This window comes from Ammodytes marinus, assembly GCF_949987685.1.
Source record: "Ammodytes marinus genome assembly, chromosome: 2".
Taxonomy (NCBI): domain Eukaryota; kingdom Metazoa; phylum Chordata; class Actinopteri; order Uranoscopiformes; family Ammodytidae; genus Ammodytes; species Ammodytes marinus.
Window position 1 is genome coordinate 1,090,708 of NC_137231.1, and position 23,221 is coordinate 1,113,928.

Below are 23,221 nucleotides of genomic sequence, written 5' to 3' on the forward strand. Positions count from 1 at the left end.
TAATTTTTTCACTGATTTTAGTGGTATTGTTAGCAGCTAGCTCCCGAGCTAGCTTCGCAGTAGCCACCATCTTTTGCAGCATTTTTATTGTGAACATGCCGTTTCCATTAGCGTGTGGCTGCATCTGTATGAACATAGTCTTTCATGTAGACAAGGATAGGTCATGTCAAACTGTTCAAAGGGCGTTACTAGCACTAGACTTGGTTCTTCTCATGGGTAGGCTAAACCTAACTGTGCTAACAGGCTATACGTCATCATTGTTTACAAACCGACAGAGGGCGAGGTGTATCTGGCTTCGCTTCCGGACAGGGGGCGGGGGGAGCTCAAAGATTGTATATTTACGAGGGGAGCTGCAGCTCTTTTTAAAAAATAGGCCATTGTGAGATTAGCTGAACATCAGCATAGTACAATAAATTATCTGAAAGTTTTTTTCAGCAAACAATTGAAGAAAAACGTATTAGGGACCACTAAGACTACAATATAATATGGTGTATAATAGAACCGAAAAGTGTATAATATGGGAGCTTTAAAGCTCTCTATTTGTAGATGATTTGCCTCACGGTGGACCGATGGAGCTGAAACTTTTTTATATTAATTTATAGCTGTCCCCAGACAAATGCGCAACATCAAAACTCTATTCCTGAGATCCTCTGAGATTTTTTCCCCTTTGAGCTTGCCTGACCTTTATGGGTTCAGTTTGGTGGGCCTAAACTGACCTGGTTTTATCTAGTGCCGCCCAATTTCTTCCCTGAAGATCTCTCATTACATTGGTCTATTTCATCACTCGATTTGGCCCACCTGATTGTGTTTACCTTGCTCGATTTAAGCAATGCAGCTCAGGGTTCACAAACTTTTGCACATACATTTGTCAAATAATTTGTTTCATCTGTTTTAACAGTTGATTTCTGGAAAAGAAAAATGTTGATTGATAAACAAACATCTGTTACATCAAATGAATTAATAATGGTTAAAATAAATAAATAAAATTCCAAAAGGCTCAAGGGGTTCACAAACTTTCACACTACACTGTATCAATGGCACAATTTACCCCATGGTATTCTCTCCAACGGCACAACTTACACCACACCGGGGGCAAGTTGTGCCACAAGACAACTTTTTTTCCGAAAGCTATATTTCTTAAACAGTTTATTTCAGATCCAAAGTTATTGTTGCCGGGGATGCACAACACCCTGAAATATATGTATATATTTGAGTTGGAGACTGTCGAGGCCTCACTTTAAAGTCACTGAGTAAAAAGTGGCACATCTCACCCCAATCTCCCCTATTGAAAAAAATTACTTTTCTTTTGAACCCTTAAATATATATACTTTTTACTGTCAAATGTGTACAGAACTTTTTTTTCTTTTTCTTAATTTAAGAAAGCATAATGACACTTATTACAACTTATTTTAAATTTTTCTGTATTTTCTTTTCTTTTCTTACATGAATGCTTTTCTATATGTATTTGAGTGACCTCAAAAAAAGCGCTATATAAATTCTATCTATTATTATTATTATTGTTATTAACAGTCAAGCGATGACCAATGCCTCTGATATTGGTTGCAGGGGAAACTGCAATAAGTAACCTTAAATTATCTTTTATAGGAACCTCCTACTCAGGCTATGAGGCAGCAGTTTACTCAGCAGCCTCCAGCTATTACCAGCAGCAGCAGCAGCAGCAGCAGCAGCAGCAGCAGGCGCAGCAGCAGCAGCAGCAGCAGCAGCAGAAGCAGGCAGTGGCCGCTGTAGCAGCCACAGCAGCATGGACAGGGAATACCTTCACTAAGAAACCCCCCTTTCAGAGCAAACAACTCCGGCCCAAGCAGCCGCCTAAACCCCCTCAGATCCACTACTGTGATGTCTGTAAGATCAGCTGTGCTGGCCCGCAGGTCAGTTCAATATAGCCAACAATCACACTATTTTGTCAATATTTTATGTGTGTGCACGTAAAGGCTGGAAAAAAAAATTCGGGTGTTTACACACAGCTATTGGCGATCTATAAAGCCTGGCTGAGAGCCAGCAGCTGGACATGTTTATACTAACTGCGGACCGCACGCCATGGCGCTTCAGGGAACGGCTAGGCCGGCCACTCGCTCTGAGGGTCAAATCAGTTAGTATAAACTAGGACTATCAAAATTAACAAAACATCTCACCCGCTCTGCACTAGTTGTTGCTATAACGTGACCGAGGATCAGCACTGGGCATGAAAATAGTGCGCATCGGTTGTGGCCGGCGAAATGTAGCAGAATTTTATTTTTATTTTTATCATTGAGTTTCAGGTTTTATACAGGGGAAAAAAATCAAAATGCATGTTAAGGAAAGTTAAGATAATAACGGATCAACTTACCGTATTTTCCTCACTATAAGGCGCACTTAAAAGCCTTTAATTTTCTCAAAAAACGACAGTGCGCCTTATAATCCGGAGCGCTTTATATATGGATCAATTGGTTAATTGGTTGATCCATACTGGCTCAAGGTGCTCTGTCAAAAATTTTCAGCATGAAAAACCAATAAAAACTATTTAATAATAATAAAATGTGCTCTGTCAAAAATTTTCAGCATGAAAAACCAATAAAAACTATTTAATAATAATAAAATGTTTCAGTACGACTGGTAAACTACAAAGCCGCACCGCTTGCAGCATTACGGCTACCGTAGTCAGTAAACTTTTATTTTGAAGCGGAAACACTAAGCGCTTCCTAGTTCCTAGCCCCGCTGCGCTTCCATCACACTATTTTCGCCCGACCGCACCAGGCTGTTCTCGCTTGTGTGATAATCAAAGTTCATTTCGGACACTGAAACCCATCGGTAACAGACCTGTCGGTGTTTGTACCATGGGCAGAGGATCATATATCCCCGCTGACAGAGCAGTCGAGCCGGCGTTACCCTGGCAGCGCTTGACAGGCTCACGGGGTTAGCAGCCGAGCTAGCGGGGCAGTTCGGCTGCTGTCCCCTCGGGCTGTTTTGTTGACATTCCCTTTAGCACAGCTCCATCTACGCAACCCCAGTCAAACGTTTGACTGTAGTATCTTCTATTCTATGCGCCTTATAATCCGGTGCACCCTATATATGAAAACAGTTCTAAAATAGGCCATTCATTAAAGGTGCGCCTTATAATCCGGTGCGCTTTATAGTGCGGAAAATACAGTAATTATACATGGCATCTGCTAGGTTCTGCTATGTGGCATAAGCAGTAGAACATTTACATCATCAATGATGTGTTCTATAGGCAAAGGATTAATTCCATATGACATTATACACTAGATTACACAAAAATTATGTGTGCCATAGAGACAGAGCGGAACGCGTCATAATCGGAGGCCACGCCCATCGTTGGGGAAAACAATACACAGCGCTCCATTCACTTTATATTGAATGACACCTGTATTCTGCAAACAAACTTAATAAAAACTTAATACGACATGCCTTTCACACATACACGTTACTTTCTTTAAAGCCACGACTCTTGTCTGTCTATACGAGCTGTTTTTGTGAAAAATTGTGATTGAGTAATTTTCAATATCGAGACAAAACTCTTAACTAATGTATGCTAATGTTAGCCTTCTGCTCTAGGCTAACCCTCACGTATACTCCATCCTCGTTTGTTAAAGTTACATCCAGGCTTTCTGTCCACGCTATTCCTCTTCCTTATTGCTGATAGAAACAGCAGGCTAACAGTTAATCCAGCTAGTGACAGTGACATTTTAAACGTCCATTTTCTGTCTCAGTGATTGATGACAAACGCGACTCGTTTAGACCCGCGGCAAACGGTACCGAGCCCGAAGTCACTTCCCATGAATGGACCTTTGTCTGTATGCTGCATACCCAAAAAACCTCTACTACACCTATAATAACAGTGAACAGGTCTCTCTTGTAAATGAGACCCTGGGTCTCAATGAGATTTTACCTGTATAAATAAAGGTTAATAAAAAAAATAAAAAATAAGTGTATTTAGTGTTGGGGTCTCAAAGTTTTCGTCCACCTTAGTCGCGTAGGCTATTGATCCTGGCATCCTCTCTTCTTATCCACCGTTTCCTTCGTAACGGATCACGGCTTTTTCTTAGGTTTACAAATCGCTTTAACTAATTTTTTACATTTGAATAACTTTTCTTGAGTGTGCAGCTCAACACACAACAGCTTTTAGTCATGTTGTGACCGGTTGTGACACTCTGATCATGAACAACTCAGACGCAAAGTTATTTGCCATTACACTCCACACTTTTTTTTTTTTTTAGGCCTAAACGGGCACCCTGAGAAAAGGTAAAACTCAAATTAAAATTAAAATGTTAAAGTGACAGATGGACCAAAATGGGTATATCAATTTTAAGAAGAAAGATAATTTAGAAAAAGCTCAAGGTAAGGAACAATTGTAAGCACTTAGCCAAAGGCCACAGAACATCTGACAGACCTATACACAATATGCCAAAAAGGCTCTCCATCAATGCATTAAAGAGAGAAAAAAAGACAGTACACTATGTTCCAACTTATTATGCAAATTGGAATTAAGTGTCCTAAACATTTAATTTTTTGTATTTAATTTAAACTCATGGATGGTATTGTGTCTCAGGGCGCTTTGGATCATTGAAATCAATCTCAGAAACCTGTGATAATCGGTTTGCTAAGTAAGCTCAATCAAAGGAAATCTACTTAACAAGGACGTTCCACATGATTAAGCAGGCCACAGGTTTCAAGCAATATGCGAAAGAAAAAGGATCTCTCTGCTGCCTAAAAGCGGCAAATAGTGCAATACCTTGGACAAGGTATGACAACATTAGATATTTCACAAAAAAAAGTGTGATCATCATACTGTAAAGAGATTTGTGGCTGATTCAGAGCACAGACGGGTTTGTTTGGATAAAAGTAATATGAGGAAGGTTTCTGCCAGACAAATTCATCGGAATAGGAGAGCAGCTGCTAAAATGCCATCACAAAGCAGCAGACATGTATTTGAAGCTCCTGGTGCCTCTGGAGTCCCGCAAACCTCAAGGTATAGGATCCAGAAGTTTGCAGTTGTGCATAAACCTATTATTCGGCCACCCCTAAACAATGCTCACAAGCAGAAACGGTTGCAGTGGGCTCAGAAATACATGAAGACTCATATTCAAACAGTCTTGTTTACTGATGAGTGCCGTGCAACCCTGGATGGTCCAGATGGATGGAGTAGTGGATGGTTGGTGAATGCCCACCATGTCCCAACAAGGCTGCAACGTCAGCAAGGAGGTGGTGGAGTCATGTTTTGGGCCGGAATCATGGGGAGAAAGCTGGTTGGCACCTTCAGGGTCCCTGACGGTGTGAAAATGACCTCTGCAAAGTATGTAGAGTTTCTGACTGACCACTTTCTTCCGTGGTACAAAAAGAAGGAAAGTGCCTTCCGTAGTAAAATCATCTTCATGAATGACAATGCACCATCTCATGCTGCAAAGAATACCTCTGTGTCATTGGCTGGTATGGGCATAAAAGGAGAGAACCTCATGGTGTGGCCAGGCCCGGATTAAGAAGAAAGATTACACTAGGCATACCGCATTTTTTCGGGCCCCCTCCAAACGGATACTTCACGATTTGGTGAAAAACTACGTACATTTGAACTGCCACAAGAGTATTATGCTCATTCATTTGTTTAAGAGTTGCGCGTTTGTAATCGGGAGTAAAGAGAAACGTAACCGAGTGTGCGAGCTCACTGCAGGAGCATTTCTGTAAGGTGCGTGCAGAGTCCAGTGTGGGAGCAATTTTTCCAACTGGATGAAAAACAGTGCAGTGCAATGCTTTATTCAGCATAAAGTTAAAACGCTCGTGCAAGCCTGATCTAACACAAAAGCCTTGCGTGAGCGAAGCAGCGATTCACCTGGTGAAACCTGGCGTGGAACTCTGTGGTGGGTAACGGCGAAATTCACAGTGAGACATCGCCGGTCTGAGACGCAGCACAGAAAAACTCTGGTTTGACGACTAAAATTATAACCGGGGAGCAGAGCCGGCCCAAGCCTTCATGTGGCCCTAAGCCGAATTTGATTAGGGCCCCCCTCTCCAATGTTATCGTGGCCAAATGATTGACTATTGTTAAATGTCATTCACACACCCAGTTCATCCCTAGTGCCTCCAATGTCCAGCTTAGTGAAAATAGTAGCCAGCCGAGATCCTGACTCTCCTAGGGGTGTCCGGGGGTATGCCCCCCCGGGAGATTCTTTTTTTACCTTTTTAAAGTGAAATGCATGAATTTGGTAGCCTGGCATTCCCAGACCTGCCACTAGGCGCTGGCAAATTAAATTTGCTGCGCGTGTTGGTCTGGAGACGCTCCGTTGAAGCTTATCAAGACTACCAGAAATCTGGTATAACGTTTCAATTGGTTCTATCTAATATGGGCGCGCCAGAGCCCTTTATATGGTGCTCTGGGGAGGACGTAACCGGATGACGACAGTGACGTGCATGCGACGTCGAAGCTGTGATAGTAAACATCAAAGATGGCTGCGGATATGTTGTGTGAGTTTGAGACTGCTTTGGCCTCGACCCTTAACGAATTGGAAGACGGGACTCATAGCTTTCACTAGCAAGTAAGTGGAATGTTCTGTTTTGCCGACCGACAACGGCAAACGTTTAATTGAACAGTTTAACAGCTGTTCGCTAAACGAACGGGGCTTACGTCACTTGTGCATCGCTCTGATTGGTTGTAGTGCTATCCAACTGCGTGCAGTGGCATTTGAAATGCACGAGTAGGAGCCGCCCCTAGAGTTGGAAATTACTATTGATCGTCGCCAGACCCTCTATCGTTCAAGATATCAGGGTCAGGATTTCCAGGCTATGAATTTGGTGCACTTTGAGAGGAAAATTAAGAGGCTAAATCTGAGGAATTTTGTGTGAACAAATAATTTGGAGATACTGGCTCAAATGAAGTAGAAATAAAAGCTATCGAAGAAAGACATGGATTTTCCATAAAAATATTAATATAGAAAAAATATAATATATAAATAAAATAAAAAATATAATTCAGTGTCCTCTGGGATGGTGCTTTTTTTTCTTTTACGGAACATATTTCTCTTTAATATTATGAATGCATTTAAATGCAGTGAGAGGAACGAAGCAGAAGAACTCTGTTGTCCAGCTATCTTTTTTTCCACAGATGAGGCTGAAATAGGCTATAGACTACAGCAGGGGTGGCCACTGTTTTTCAGCTTGTGAGCTACTTTTAAAATGACCAAGTCAAAGTGAGCTACCACCTACTATTAGGGGTCAAAAGTCACGGTTCGGTACGTACCTCGGTTTTTAAGTCACGGTTCTGTTCTGTACGGTACGGTTCTCAGTTAAGAGGAAACATGTCTGCAGAATTGCAGCCTAAAGGTATTTTCCAGTATAGAAAAGAAAAAACTGCTGCATACAACCAAAGTCTCCAATAAATATCAGCAGAGTGAGAAAGATAGGCAGACAGACTTGCCCAAATTATTGCCTAGTTAAATGTCATTCACACATCCAGTGCCACGCTAGTACCTCCAATGTCCTGCTGGAGGAAAATAGTAGCCAGCAGAGAACCAGACCCTCCTAGGGGGGTCCGGGGGCATGCCCCCCCGGGAGATTTTTTTCACCTTTTTAAAGTGAAATGCATGAATCTGGTGCACTTTGAGAGGAAAATTTAGAGGCTAAATATGAGGAATTTTGTGTGAACAAATAATTTGGAGACACTGGGTCTGATGAATTAGAAGCAATTGAAGAAAGACACATGGATTTTCCATAAAAATATTAAAATAAAAATAAAAAAAATGCATGCAGGGTCCTCTGGGTTGGGCTTGGTGCTCTTTTTCTTTAACGAGACCTATTTCTCTGTAATATAATGAATGCATTTAAATGCAGTGAGAGGAATGAAGCAGAAGAACTCTTGTCCAGCTATGCCGTGATCTTAATATAAAAAACACAAACTCACATATTCATCCGCGCCCCCCCTGCCATAACCCCGCGTTTGAAAATCACTGGCTTAAGAAATTCTAATTTAAAAGAGCAAGAAATATACACAAATGCATAGGTTTATCTTAAAGGCAGACTTATAGAGTCGTACAAAAAAAATCCTTCTCAATGATCACTTCTGCCCCACTAGAATATGTGGTGGTCTGTTTGTCTGAACAGTCTTCCTCTCTCTGGCTGTATTTTACATAGTAGAATTTGTCACAGTGTAGAAGCCTCTCCACTTCCTTGACTTGGATTAGCTGTGGTTAGCTCACTGGCTAACAAACTGATATGTACTGTATATCAAATTAGAAAGTGGTGTCCTCTCTCCCTCCACCGAACGTCGGCGCATGCTCACACGGCTCGTTCGCTCTTTCATAGTAAAAAATAAATAAAAATAAAATAAATAATATATATATATATAGCCTATATATATATATTTATTTTTTTTTTTTTTAAAGAATGCCACGCGATCGACTCAACTACCCTCTACTACTACATTTCCAATTTTTTAAAATAAACTCAATACCGAGTGATAAATTAACCTCGGATGAACTGATTAAATTAATAGGCTATTAACTATCCAGACCAAAAAATTGTATTCCTTTTTTTGTATGATAACTTACATTTGCATAATATGATAGTATCAAACGCATACCGTAAAAAAAAACCTAAAAAAAAATATATATATATATATTTTTTTTCCTTCTCACTGGGCCCCCTTGTGGAAATGGGCCCTAGGCACGTGCCTAGAATGCCTATGCCTAGTTCCGGCCCTGGGTGTGGCCCCCATCTTCTCCTGACCTATTGAGAACCTTTGGAGCATCCTCAGGCAAAACATCTATGAGGTTGGGAGGCAGTTCACATCAAAACAGCAGCAATGGGAGGCTATTCTGGCATCCTAAAAAGATATTCAAGCAGAAACTCTCCAAAAACTCACAAGTTCAATGGATGCAAGAATTGTGAAGGTGATATCTAAGAAGGGGTCCTATGTTAACATGTAACTTGGCCTGTTAAGATGTTTTTGATTGAAATAGCTTTTTATTTCACTGAATATGACCTCCACATTCTGCAAATTCACCAAATGACCGTTTTTAGTTGTTTACAACCTATAAAATGTTTTGAAACTCTGTTGTGCATAATAAGTTGGAAAAGGAGTCGAGTTTTTTATTTTTGAAAAAAATACTTTTATTATTGGGAGGTTTGTTCAATACAGTTGATGACTTGAAAATTATACTGACTGTGATTTGCATCGACTATTTCGGAAAATCTGGGAAAATCTCATTTGCATTATAATTTGGAACGCAGTGTATTCTAAACTAAAATCAAGGGTTGAAAAATTGGTTAAGAAATAAAAACCTCACATACGCAATTTAGAGGAAAAAACTAAACCGAATATTCCAACATAATCAATGGGAGTGAATAAAATGTTGAAGCAGCAAAAGGTAGGAAATCAATCAGATAAGCAAAGTTTTGCACAAGTGTTCAGAGCATGATCAAACAAGTGTTCAGAGCATGATCATGAAAAGATCTATGTTCAAAACAAAAATCAAGTTTCTTGGTGGGAGCGCAAGGTTTTCAGTCCAAGTGTTCATCAAAAAAGAAAACAGCGCACAAAGAAAGAGTTTCAGTGAATGTTCATGTGTGCGGAAAAGATTTTTGTGTGGACATTTCTCTGCGGCTCTGGTAGGGTGGAGGTTGTTGCTTTGTAGGCTGTGATGGTGGACCGCGGTGGGCTGGGTATGAGTGGGATTCTTCACAGCTGGACAAGGGGGAGGGGGGGGGAGAAGCCGAAAGCATCAGTGTGATTGATCAGTGGTGCAGGTTAGGCGGCCATTGCCTCGTCCTTCAGTCATTGTTGTTTCTGGTTTCTGCTGGTGTCGTCCAGCCATGGCTCGTGGGCTGATGGCTGATCAGTTATGGCTCTGGTTTTTGCAGATAGAAGCTGGTTGCTCTGGCAAGAGGTGACACACTGCCACAGTCAATCCAGCATTTCCTTCAGATCAGGGTTTTGTGTTGCTGGGGTCTTTCATCTGCAAGGAAAAGGCACAATAGGGAGGGTCTTAGTTTTGCAAGCATTACCATTTAAAACCAGTCTTCTTAAAGGGGGGCAAGGCAGTGATGCAAATTAAAGCATTGTAGTGACTGTCTATACAATAAGTGGGCCGTTATTTGTGTGATTTTCAAAGTTAAGAGAGACACAGGTGGGGGCCAGGAGGCATTATCATCAAGCTGAGTCACTCAGACCCCGTTTCCACTTGTCTTCTCAGGGTTTTTCCTGGCTCAGAATGGGCCTTTGGGGGGTCAGTACGCGACCGACTTTTTTTGGGGTCGCGACAGTAAAGGCAAACGGTTTGTGTATTTTAAGAGGGGTGTTGGGTTGGGAGAGGGGAGTTTCTGTCCAGCTCAAGAGCATTTCAGTCAGCCTGTCAATCACTGTGTTACCATGGAGCTCACTGACGCTTATGAAATCACAATAAACAACCTATATATGAAGTCAAAATACTAATAATGACTAGGCCTACCTATTTAGGCCTAATACTTTAATTGTTTCTAATTGATCTAAACCATGGAAGAAGGTAGGGCTGCTCGATTATGAAAAAATCATAATCATGATTATTTTGAGTAATCACATTGTGTTATCACGATTATTAAAGACAGTTAATCATTGATTTAAGAACATTATGCATTTATTTTACTTTTAACAAGGTTTTTTTCTAATAACACCATGACTTTGGACTTTAAACAAAGGCCTAATTGAACTGAAAACAGGGAGAATAGAAATAGGCTAAATAAGTGAAACATATTTTTAATAATTAAAAAAAAATATGTCAAAATAAAAATAACCAGTTGTAAATGGTGTTGATAGGGCACGTCTTTTGCTAGCATTGAATGTAAGGGCATGATTTATTTATGTCATGGAGCTGGCTGGATAGGCAGTTGCATTGTAGTGTTGACAGTTGTGGTGGCAGGAGTCAAGGAGCTTTAAACTTCCTGTGTTTTTATTCATTGATTGCTTGGTCATAGACCACTATGATTCGACTTAAAGTGAATAAACAAATTGGTCGGGATGTTTAGAGGTGCAGATATAGGTGTATATCACTTTTCTTTCTCTCTCTCTGTCTCTCTCTCTCGGTCGCGTATGTCACGTTACTCGCGTGTGACAAATCTTGCACATTATTTTAGTTTGTTGTGAGTCTGAAGTGTTTTCAGACAACACAATTAGTTTTACCTTTTATTCTCGTCATCTAGAAGTTTTTCAAAACACCCGGCAATGCGCAACATCTCCCTCCTACTCTGGACGAGCCGATAGCTAAACTCAGGTAAGGGAGGGGCCGAGCGGAGCTCACGACTGAAAGGGTGCGCTGCATTTATAAGCCTGCATGCCCCGGCGAGCGGAACAATGATAGTTTAATAACGATTATCCCCGACCTGATTTATTTTTTTACAACTGAGATTGCAAGTAATATGACTGGAATGGCGCGGAAATGGAAACACATTTGGAGCCGTTTTAAGTAGATTTTTATTTATTTATCTATATATATATATATATAAAAAAAACACTTTGGCGCTGAGGATTTTCCTTTGGCGGGCGCTAAAATTCCTTTGGCGGGCGCCAAAATTTTTTGAATGCAGGAAAAACCCTGCTTCTGACTTTGGTAATCCGATCAAAGGTGGCCAGCTCTCAGTCCGTGTGTTCCCACTTGTATTTTCAAATGTGACTTCTTTGGGGCCACTCACACTAGGGCCGCGGCCCCGTGCCAAAGCTCATTTGCATACTAAGTCTAGAACGTTTGGCTAGTGTGACCACGCCAACTTGTATTCCAGCACAGAACAGCCCCTTGGCCACGGCACACCTGGGAGAGGTGTGCCGTGGCCAAAGTACAGATGCTAATGAGATGACACGTGCACAAGCAAGCGCACAGGCGGCGTTCCTGACGTGAATTTATTAAGGATGCATAGTCCGTTAACGTCCGCTGCCTTACTAGTCGGCACCAGAATTGCCCACCACTTGGACTTGTAGCTACATAAAATGTGTGAGAATTAACGTGTGTGTAGGCCTAGGTGTGGGCTAATAAAAGAGGGAGAGAGCTAAATAGGTGAGCGCAGAAAGCAAAGCAAAAAGGTTTTCGTGTTTACTCACGTTCGTCAGATGATTTTTTTCTTTTTCCTCTCGTCAGCTGTCATAACTGCCTTTAAGCATGGCGGTGGAGACGCACCCAAAACAACACACCGCGGCCCGGTGATAAGGAAACAGTAGCCTACACTAAGGTTTAACAATAAACTTTATAAAGACACTTAAAAAAAACGATCTCTGCCCATACAAAAAGGTCTGACTTGGATTACTTGATGGAGCGATCGATGTGTATAAAACCATCCGGTACGTATGGTCTGATGACGGGCTGTTATATTAATAATAAACAGCGTGCTGCACAAATATGAGACTGTTCACCGCGACCTATTACGTCAAGGCTACATTTTTTTAAAAACACTAGCTTAAGGATTCTCGTTGCTCTAATGTGGAAGTGGAATATATGATGCAAATTTGGCCGGATGAAAATATTCACAAACAGTCGTATAGCCTACAAGTAGACTACGCTCCAAATCCTAAACGCGCACGGTGACGTAGGCAAGGTGCAATCGTGCCCAGGCCACGAGCAGTGTGACCACGGGCCAGCGTGGGGAGGGGGGGAATCGTGCTGAATCTTCCTGCAGCACGGAACAGGCAAACGGCCCTAGTGTGAGTACGCCCTTTGTCTACTTGTGATCCGATTACATTTACCCGCGCTGTATTTAAATCAACACGTAGGGCCTACAAGATTTCCGTTTGCATTGCTGTTTTTAGCCGGTGGGGTTCAAACAAGTAAACATACAGGGCTGTACAGTGCCACAGTTTTAATCGCATTTGCTATTAAAATGCATTACATGCGAAGATAATTACCAGTCTAGGTTGACGAGATAGACTGTCTCATTTAGACAAGGAGGAGCGATGCACAACACTGCTTAGAGGGCTCTACATTAACACTCGCCAAATGCGGGAAATATCATAGATGGTATATAAAAGTAAAAACTCTTAGGCGAGTAAGTTCTCATGCCACTTTGGCTGGTGAAAGATGTGTGCTCGCTGTGTGGCTATTCTAACGTCTGCCTCTGATAATCTCTTGTCACCGCCACCAGTCCATGGCTTTCTATATTAATGCAGTTAAGTTATTCCTTGTGCAAATAGAACATTTCCTGTACACCTTCACATTAAAAGCCTGTTACTAGCCAAGCGCGAGTTGACCTTTATTTTGAAGCAGATAAGAACAAGAAGTTAGCGCTCCACATGCCTGCAGCTTGCAGGGCGCCAGAAAAAAAATCAGCAACTTCCGTGTTATCACAGTTTTACTCGGTTAAATGAAAACAGGAGAGATAGCTTATCATTTGCAATACTTTTAACTGGGCGCACACTAAAACCTTTTGTTGCAGCCGCCAGTGATGCATTTTCTACGTATTTCCGCTCAGGCAGTTGAGTAGGAGGTCCCTAATGTGGACAAGAGTCACAATGCTGTTTCCACTATTATTTGAATGCGGACACACGCGACACAAGCGACGTAAACCACCTCCGAATGTGGTTTTTGTGATCCGATCTCAAAACGTCTTCAATGCGTCTTGAGTGTTTCCACCTGTAGTTAGAGCTATCCACATGTGATCCGATGACAAAAACCACATGTTAAAGACAAATGGAAACGGGGTCAAAGAGATGTAAAGTGATTTGTTGGCTCGACTCAGAAAAGGTGATTCAAACAAAAATAACATTAATTTACAGGCCCTATTAATGTCTGGTGTAGAAAAGTTGAAGGAATATGTGTCAAGGCATATAACCAATTAAATAGGGAAAGTAATGTACACTTCACAGCAGTAAGTCAAAGCCAAAATAAATAACAATGTTTTCTTACCTTTGTTTGCAGTCATCAAGGGGAACTTAACCATAATTACTTACTGATCTAGCCTACAATGTTTCCTGTGGTTAAACATCAACAAGGTTGCAGCAAAATGTTGATTATGTGCATCAAACAAAACAATAAAGATTGCAAAGTTAGTTGTGTTAAAATTAGTTGTTAAGGAAAACGCAGAAGGTGGGAAATAGTAAAAGAAGCATAAAAGAAAACAAGTTTGGGAAAAGAATGAGGTTAGCATATTTCCAGGGAAATATTCATATACAGAAAATGAATAAGAACAACTGACTGACCGTGACAGAACCAGAGATCAGAACTCTGCATCATTTCTGACACATAAAACCCCTCAAACTCTATACCAACATACAACCACAACGAGAATCTCTCTCTCTCTCTCTCTCTCTCTCTCTCTCTCTCTCTCTCTCGCTCTCTCTCTCGCTCTCTCTCTCTCTCTCTCTCTCTCTCTCTCTCTCTCTCTCTCTCTCTCTCTCTCTCTCTCTCTCTCTCTCTCTCTCTCTCTCTCTCTCTCTCTCTCTCTCTCTCTCTCTCTCTCTCTCTCTCTCTCTCTCTCTCTCTCTCTCTCTCTCTCTCCAGAAAACTTTACAAAACCTCTCCTTCTTTGTGTTGCAAAACACCATACATCCCACTGTCAACCGGCCAAAACCAGCCAAAATGTAGTTCCTAACAATGCCAAGTTGCATGAACACGCTTGTTCAAAGGAAATGCAACGTGAACAAGAAATCATTGAAAAGCATACCTGCAGGAGGAAAAATTAGTGCTAGCATCCAAAAACAGTTTTTATATAAAGTAAATTAGTGTCTGAAATGTGAGAGACATTTACGTCAAAACAGCTGTTGCAATGGTCAGTGGGCTAAGAAATAAAATACACTCAACAAAAATATAAAGGCAACACTTTTGTTTTTGCTCCCATTTTTCATGAGATGGACTTAAAGATCTAAAATTCATTCCAGGGTTATCATAGACTAAGGAGAGATTTTTGTATTTATTTTTTTATACTTTGGCTGTCCCTAGGCACACCGTGGACCCATAGTTATGTTCCAACACATTGAAAAAGTGTGTTTTGCATAATATGGGACCTTAAGTCCAAAAAGGCTATCAGGCATTTGCCTTGTAAATCTTGTTGATTTATATGTAGCAAATGAGGCTTAGCAATAGCTATAGGGCCGGTTTCACAGACGGGGCCTAGATTAAGCCAGGAGTAGGCCTTAATGTGGACTAGTTAAACTGGGACGTTTAAGTCACTTTCATGGATATGGTTTAAGTTTGGCTTAGTTAGTCTGAGACTATGAAGTCCTGGAGTAAGTTAAGTAAGCCTGATTATTAACACCTGCCCATGAGCACATGCTGCTGGTCCAACGGTGATCATAAAAACCCAGAGTGGAGCAGAAACACCATTGCTTGTGAGAAAAAACAATGGCAGAGGCTAAAAAAATCCCGTCAATAAACTTAAATGAATTTGAAAAAAATCTCTTAAAAAATTTTTTTTTTAAACCATCCGGTTATTGAATCTAAAAGCCATACTGCTGGGACTGAGCAAATAAATAGTTGGGCCGCAATTTGCAACAAATTCAATACTAATGAAAATGTTACTAAGAGAACAATACACCAACTTCAGGTTATCTTCATTATTATCGGTATTTAACATCTTTCTCATTTATAATTTTTACATATTTAATGTTATCTGCACTGATAGACTCTGTAGAGAAACCCGAATCTCGCTTTAAAGAAGAGCTTGCCACAACCTTTCAACAAAGGACAAAAAAGATGACGTTGCATGAAAGTTAGCCTGAGAATTACATGAACAGAAAATGCAATATCTGAAGGAAGTATGACATGAAAATGAAAATTCTACAGGTGGAATTGGACATGAAGTTGGAAGAGAGAGCTATGATTCAAACAAGATACAGTACTGAGACAATTGTGATTACTAATCACAGTGAAGATATAAGTAGAAAATAAAAGGTGTTCATGTTGTGTCAGTATTTTAAATCAACCACATTTGAAAACAGAATTGTTTTAGACACCCATTTTATTATGCTGAATACATCTTCAATTTAAATGCATCCATCTAATAAACTCAAGCAAAATTGTTATTTTCAGTGCATTTTCCATATTGAAAGCGGTCTCGAAATGTAAGTTCATCAAATAAATGTTTTGGATAAGACCTATCCACAAGTACTCTTCTGTCTGGCCTCTGCAGTGGGAGTTGGTCTTCATTTAGATATTCCAAATAGTCCATGCTCTCTCACAAACACCACTAAACTGAAGTTAAACCTGCCTCTTTGGAGGATTAATTTAAGATCAAATTTAGACCTAGAGTAGCTCTAGTCGTCCATCTTGCAATTGGCTTTGTTTAATCCAGAATAGCTTTAATCTAGGACTATTTTAAACTGAGTCTGTGCAAGTAGCTTTGAATTAATACAGCTCAAACAGGCATTTTAGTCTCAGACTAGGTTTAAGCCTTGTCGGTGAAACCGGCCCATAATGGTGTGTGCCGTTTCTTACCTACATGAGGACAAAATGTGTCTCAAATAATGCATTGTTTTTGTAGAGGCTCTGCTCTTCTGCTGGAGAAAACGGCGGAAGTGAACACGGCGCCGTATGAACCCACAGTAAATTCATCTGAAAGAAGGCACAACTTGGCAAAACAAGTGAAATCATGTTAACCAGCCCCGAAGGTTGGCTTTTGCTAGCGCGTGGCTGTTTGAGCCACAGGTAAAAAATAAGAACTTTGTAAGGTTATCCCAAACTGAACGCGGGCACTAGGCACCGTGCACAAAAGATATAAATCAAAAACAAGATAACAGATAAGGTTTCTAAAAGTAATTTGGCAAAGAATAAAAAGTGTAAACCAACGCATTAATAACTTTTGAAAACAAAGTTAAGGTAGACATGCTGCTATCTTTAAACTTGGATATAGTTAGGCCATTTGAGCTGGGAATTAATAGGTATCTAAAAGACATATGATGTATTTGCCCAAAAGGCTGATAGGGCTGCAGTCTGAAAGCAGAACGGAATGGCTTAAATGTTTGCTAAAGCAAAAGTGTACGACATGATAGGCTACAGAATGTGTTTACAGGAAAGTAATGGTGTAATAATAACTATTGTTTGTTGTGGCACTCGGCTCGCCAGTGTCCGATTTTATTGCACAGGAAACAAGCATTTCGATCGTTATGTCTGAGTGTGCGGCTTCTCCTACCTTGTGGTTTATATGGTTTCTCCGCGTGGGCAGCATGAACCTTGATCAACTGTTGTGCAGTTTGGTTTTGTTTCCTGCCGTGTGGGTTGTCTTGGAAACATGGAGAGGGTTGCGCTACGCAGAGTTGTCTCTCGCGTCTGCGTCTTTCTAGAGAAGAAGCACTGAAAAACACGTGCTCTGGGCTGACAGTTACTGGTTGGCACTGGAGCTCTGGTGGGAAAGTTGCTGAAATACTAGCCCAGTCGTTACCTAATTTAGCCATCAATATATGTCGTAACTCAGTGGTAGTGGGTCTGAAATCAGCACAGAAAACCGGTAACTCTTCCGAAAAACGTGTCTCCCCAACAACTTTAAGTTCTGGGAGATAACACGTCGCGTGAAGAACCGCATTAGTATCCCAAGGCCGATAAAGTAAAATGGGTTCGGCCGGGCCGGCCACTTCTATCATGGGGATAAATAAACATATACTCACATCGCGCTGTTGTTGTTCCGGTTCTGGGCTGAGTGCGGCTGTATTTTCTAGCGGTGGGCTGCATGTTGTCGCTGCTTCGGTAATGGCTGCGGAAGCCTCGATTCAATTCAATTATCACTGGCACCATAAATCCGACTTCCCAATACAGCTGGAACGCAGACTGACTCCCGCTGTCGTAAACCGATCAGCTGGTCCAAACGGCTGTATACCACGGAGATGAAAACGAAACTGAAACTTATCTATCGCCGGGCTGGAGCAGCAAAATATAGTCTAAATTCATAAATATTGTTAATAAATACATGTAATGTGTTGTGTGATTTTCGTCAGTAGTCTATAGTAGACCTTGATTCTGCACACCAAACGCCACTAACTGTTCTGTAATACACTATCGCGGACACAGCCGGCATATTTTTTTTATTTATTCATTTATTTTTTTGATTGACGTGATTTTTGGCAAACCACACAACTTTTGGGTGGTCACGTGGTCTTAAAAAATCAACAAAACCCACCTCATGTGTATTTGAACCAATGACGGTGCATTCTATGCTGCGCGCACCATGAAAATTAGATAAAGTAACAATGCTGCGCTACGCAGCATCAGGCAGGAGATACAATGTGACGTCGCGCAGCAGCCGTCATCAATGGGTTAAAACGGCAACAGTTTACAATGTTTCCTATTGCAGATATAAGCATTCTATCATTTGAGATCATATGCAATATTTGCCATTACATACTCTACCCATCAGACTTAAAGGGAGGGTTGTCCACCTCACTAGGTCTTTTCGAATATTTTGTAATAAGGGTAAATAATTGAGTTTGTATAAGTTATTTGACTGATCATTCCAAATCACTGTAAATGCAACTGTTATTAAGGATTTGTCTACTTGCTCGAAAGGATCTGAGTCAACAAAGACTTGTCAAGCAGTATGACTGACTGTTCCTCTCTTCAAACATTGAATGCATTAGACTTACAAGGAGCATCTGGAAGGCCAGAAGCATAAGAAGAAGGAAGCTGCACTGAAGGTTTCCCAGAGCAGCAGCAGCAGCAGTGGTAATGGTGGAGGTTTGTTGGCCCGCAACGCTCAGAACCAGCTCCGCTGTGAACTCTGTGATGTGTCCTGCACTGGGGCAGACGCCTATGCTGCCCATATCCGCGGAGCCAAGCACCAGAAGGTATGTATACCATGTCAGTCAACCATTGGATATCTACTCTGTCGGGGGCCTAAAGGGGTAGTTCTTAATTCTGGACATAGGGCCTCATTTCCAAGTAAGCCAGTGTGTTATACAGTATCTCACAAAAGTGAGTACACCCCTCACATTTCTTCAAATATTTCATTTATCTTTTCATGGACAACACTGAAGAAATGACACTTTGATACAATGTAAAGTAGTCAGTGTACAGCTTTTTAGTTTTGAACAAAACAAATGCTTAGTGTTTGTAGATCATTTATTATGCAGTTTGTTCAATATGAGCCACCGGAGCCACCGTACTGTGTTGCCTCGAATCAGAATGTCCGGTGGGCTACTTCACTTTTACCCGTCTGTATCGGAGCGCAGTTTATTGAATGCTTGGATTAAATGCAGTCGTTTAAACTCGGTGTGATCCTAGACTCATACCAACCCATATGAACTTTCTACAGTGTTGTCAATAACTGTTGTCGTGCACTATGAGGTGTGTCGGTGTTGCGACGTCATTTTACAGGGGCTTCAGCTCCGAATGTTTCGAGTGAAGCTACCACGGATATATTTGCGGCGTAATTTCCACTGGGGACATAACATGTTCCCCCCCCACTTAACAATTTGTTTATTATTTTTCCACTGCAAGCTGTCATCGGCATGGAGCAGCAGCACACAGACAGCCTGCCTCTGTGTAGGTGCGGTGTGTGTGTGTGTTACCTCCCGTTGCTTCAACAGCAACAGTTTGCAGACTACCTTGTTTAGCCTACGTTTTCAGGTTCCCTAGTATTGGGGTTTCATCAAAAATATTGGCAAATAGGCGCATTTGCTAGGGGCTTTGAAGCCAACTCCTCCGCCATTGTCTTAACTCTCTACGGGAGACTCTGCTGCTGACGCAGCTCTGCGCTAAACGGAGCGGAGCAGACACTTTCAGTTTCATTGTTTTCTAAATAGCCTTATTATTACTTAGAATTTAGAGTAGCCTCAGACATACTAGTTATATATTTAGCCGAATGAACTGCAAGGTTAGTTTTATTTCTTACATTACAGGGTTCAACATAACTTTTTTTTCCTACTGGCCCTGCACACACTTTTTTTCTTCTTCATAATTTAGTGTGAATAATTACAATACCTATATTAGAAAAATAACCAAATCTAAAGGGAATATCTAATACTGTAACAGTATAGATATTCCCTTTAGATTTGGTTATTTTTCTTTTAGTTAATGATATGAAATATTGATATTGCTCATACACATAATATAAAACCAGGCAAACATACGGAATTTGAAGCCTACAACTGAAAGTATGTGGAAGGAGTCGGTCAGTATTTTAAAGTCCAGAAGTTTGATGATTGTTTTTATTCTTGAATTTGGGCAGTTTAATGAATAGTTCACCTGCAGAAATCATGTTCAAACATAAAAAAAAAAAAGAGATGAAGGTCTGATCAGTCGTTGTGGTGTGGTAGGTAGTGTTTACTACTTTCTCTATGCATTAGGGATGTGAATGTGTCAAACCAATGACCGGTTTTCCACTTGCGCTCAAGTTGATGTTAAAAATAGAAATCCGAAAATCAGAAGGTTATGCCGTTTTTTAATGGGAGATTTCACCGTGAATGCGAGTTCACGTCTGGTCGTGAGCGCGCTGCAGGTGCGTCACTTCTACATGAAGTGTCAGCTTCACATAAGAGTCCGGTGTGGTACAATTTTTTCAAACAATTGATAAAAAACATTGCAGTGCAAAATATGCAGCATAATGTTAAACGCTCCTCTAAGGCTATGATGTTAAATCACCTTAGAAACACACAATGCCTTCGTCCGAGCAAAGCAGCGTTTCACCGTGAGATCTCGCCAGTGAGTGAGCGAGTGAGCCGCCGCGCAGAAGAACTGTGGGGTTTGTGGCTAAAATAATAACCGGGGATATTCTCCCCGTTAGCGATTTCACTGGGAAAGACTTCCGCGATCTGATTGTAGATCATGAAAACACAGAGCCATGTCGGCAGACAAACTGCGCGACTATAGGAACTGTCCAGTGAGCCGAGTCCCTCCGTTCGTTTCTGTCTACAACCGACACAATCACCGGAGACGCATTCACAGCGTTTAAATAAAGCCTCTCATTTGTATTACCATTGGGGCTTTGATGCAAATACTGTAACATTACGGCGGCAGCTAAAGGAAAAGCGCAGTTTTCACTTCATTTTCTGCACCTCAACCCCTGCTGTGGGAAGAAAGAAAGGGGGCAAAGTAAGTCGATTGATTTGTCGACTCACAGGCGGACGGTAGCCAGCTCTGCCAACGGAGCGAGAGTGCGCCCGCTTGTTGCTCCGCCTGTCAAAACGCCCACGCATCGTTTGTCCACTGGCCTTTCATTAAAAAATATATTTTATATAATGTTTATTATATTGATAAACACTGCTTTTATTACGACTCTCAACGTGCATTTCAATGAACCATGATGTAGTCTACAAAAAGATGCTGAACTGTGATTGGCCGTTACTGGCCTGGGTGGGCCAGTGACTGGCCAATCAACTTGCCCTGCATATGATTTTACTGACCCCGGGCCAGCGGGCCATGGGTTATGTCGAACCCTGCATTATACTATCAACACAGACAGTTACATCGATAGTCTAGCGCAGTGATCCGCGGCACATTTTTTTACATTTACAAAATCCTGGGGCACACCACCAACCAAAATGACACTCTAACACAGTAGGGGAGAACGGGGTAAGTAGGCACACTTTTTACTCTAGTGAGAATTGCTCATCACCTAAACATCTTTCAATAGTCATTCCTACATTAAATTGAAGCTTAAGGTGTTGGCTTGAAATGTGTACCCCTCACTTTTTCTATCTTATTGTAATAAAGAAGAAATTGATCATCAAAGACACTTACACATTGTGACAATCAACCCCATCAAGGGGTCGGTTGTCAAACACTATGGGGTTGTTTGTCACAATGTTATCTTAATGGGAATAATCTTAAAAAGAAGGCAAGAAAGTAGAACTACATTTGAAAGTTTAATTGCATTGTCAAGTTGACAAATAGGCCTACATAACTTACTGTAGCCTTGGCAGCTGGTCTAGTTTGGGATGCACTGGGTTGTTTTGATTTTGTTGCCCTTTTTTCTTTTGCATGCTAGCTAGGGGTGTAACGATCCATCGATGTAGATCGATCCATCGATTGATTTGCGAACGATCCAACTGAATCGATACAACGTCCAAACATCGATACAAATCGATGTTGTATAATGCTTTTATTTTGACAATGTCCTTGCCCGGATGTTTGTGACACCATTTCCGCCCGACCGCAGCAGGCTTTTCACGCTTGTTATGATTATCAAAGTTCATTTCGGACACTGAAACCATCGGTAACAGACCTGTCGGTGTTTGCACCATGGCCAGAGAGTAGTCGAGCCGGCGCTTACCGGGGCAGCGCGCCGCTCGACAGGCTCGCGGGGTTAGCAGCTGAGCTAGCGGGGCATTCGGCTGTTATCCCCGCGGGCTGTCCAGCACAGCGCTGCCCGGCTCACAGTGTAAAGTTCCAAGAATGCGCGGCTCGGCTTCTCTCTCAGCGGTGAGAAGCTCCTGCGCTCCCCGGGGCGGTCACCCTCTCCCCGGGGTGAATTTACAAGCCACCGCAGCCTCAGCTAAAGAGGATAGCTCTATTAGGCTAATGAGCTAAGCTAGCGAGGAATCCACCAATTCAGTCCTGTGCCCTGAAACCCTACACGGCCCAAAACTACTCAAATGTCACTCCAAGCATTGTTTACTGCCACTACACCTTAATATATGAATAATAGTAAGAGATTGAAATATATTAATCTTATGAAAGATATTAATCTTATGAATGATATTAAGCTTATGAAAGATATTAATCTTTCAATCAAATAATTCAAGCTAATATTTTTTAGCTGTATTTTACATAGATAGAGGTATTTTATAAGTCCCCTTGACATTAAATAAAATGTCATCAAAAAGAGGGAAATAGCCGAGGTAGCAGCTTAAATTTGTTGTTTATCCTGTTAATTTCAAGATCTTTAGTGTTCAGAATGCATACAATGGATTAAAATTATACAAACAATTAAGAAGGCTATTCTATTATCAACATGTATTGTTAGATAACGAGATAGGCCATCTTGTGTTAAATGGGCATATAATATCGTCTCATATCGATCGCAGGCCCCTGAATCGAATCGAAATCGTATCGCAGCATATTTTAGATATCGGCAAATATCATATCGTTGTCTAATGAATCGATTTAATATCGTATCGTGATGAAAGCAGCGATTTACACCCCTAATGCTAGCTGCCTTTTCCTGCTCTATTCTTTCCTTCTCTGGGGTGTCAGTGAGGATACAGCTTGACAATTTATTTCGTTATTGGGTTCCTTTTCTGGCTGCAGCCTTGAGATAACATGTGACAACCAACCCCCCAAAAAATGTGACGACCAACCCCAACTTGAATTTCTTGCTAGCATCAAGGCCAACAACC

General features: G+C 41.3%; 1 protein-coding gene across 2 annotated transcripts in view; it reads left to right on the forward strand.

The window, feature by feature from the left end:
- The window catches only part of zfr (zinc finger RNA binding protein), a 90,128-nt gene that overhangs the window by 36,584 nt on the left and 30,323 nt on the right, over nucleotides 1-23,221 (forward strand). For both annotated transcript variants that reach the window (XR_013845277.1, XM_080044572.1), the window contains exons 6-7: nucleotides 1,606-1,889; nucleotides 18,524-18,730. Coding sequence is in view for 1 of the 2 variants with exons in the window: in XM_080044572.1 (XP_079900698.1) it covers nucleotides 1,606-1,889; nucleotides 18,524-18,730 (491 nt within the window). In the remaining variant the exon portion in view is untranslated. The remainder of the gene's footprint in view (nucleotides 1-1,605; nucleotides 1,890-18,523; nucleotides 18,731-23,221) is intronic.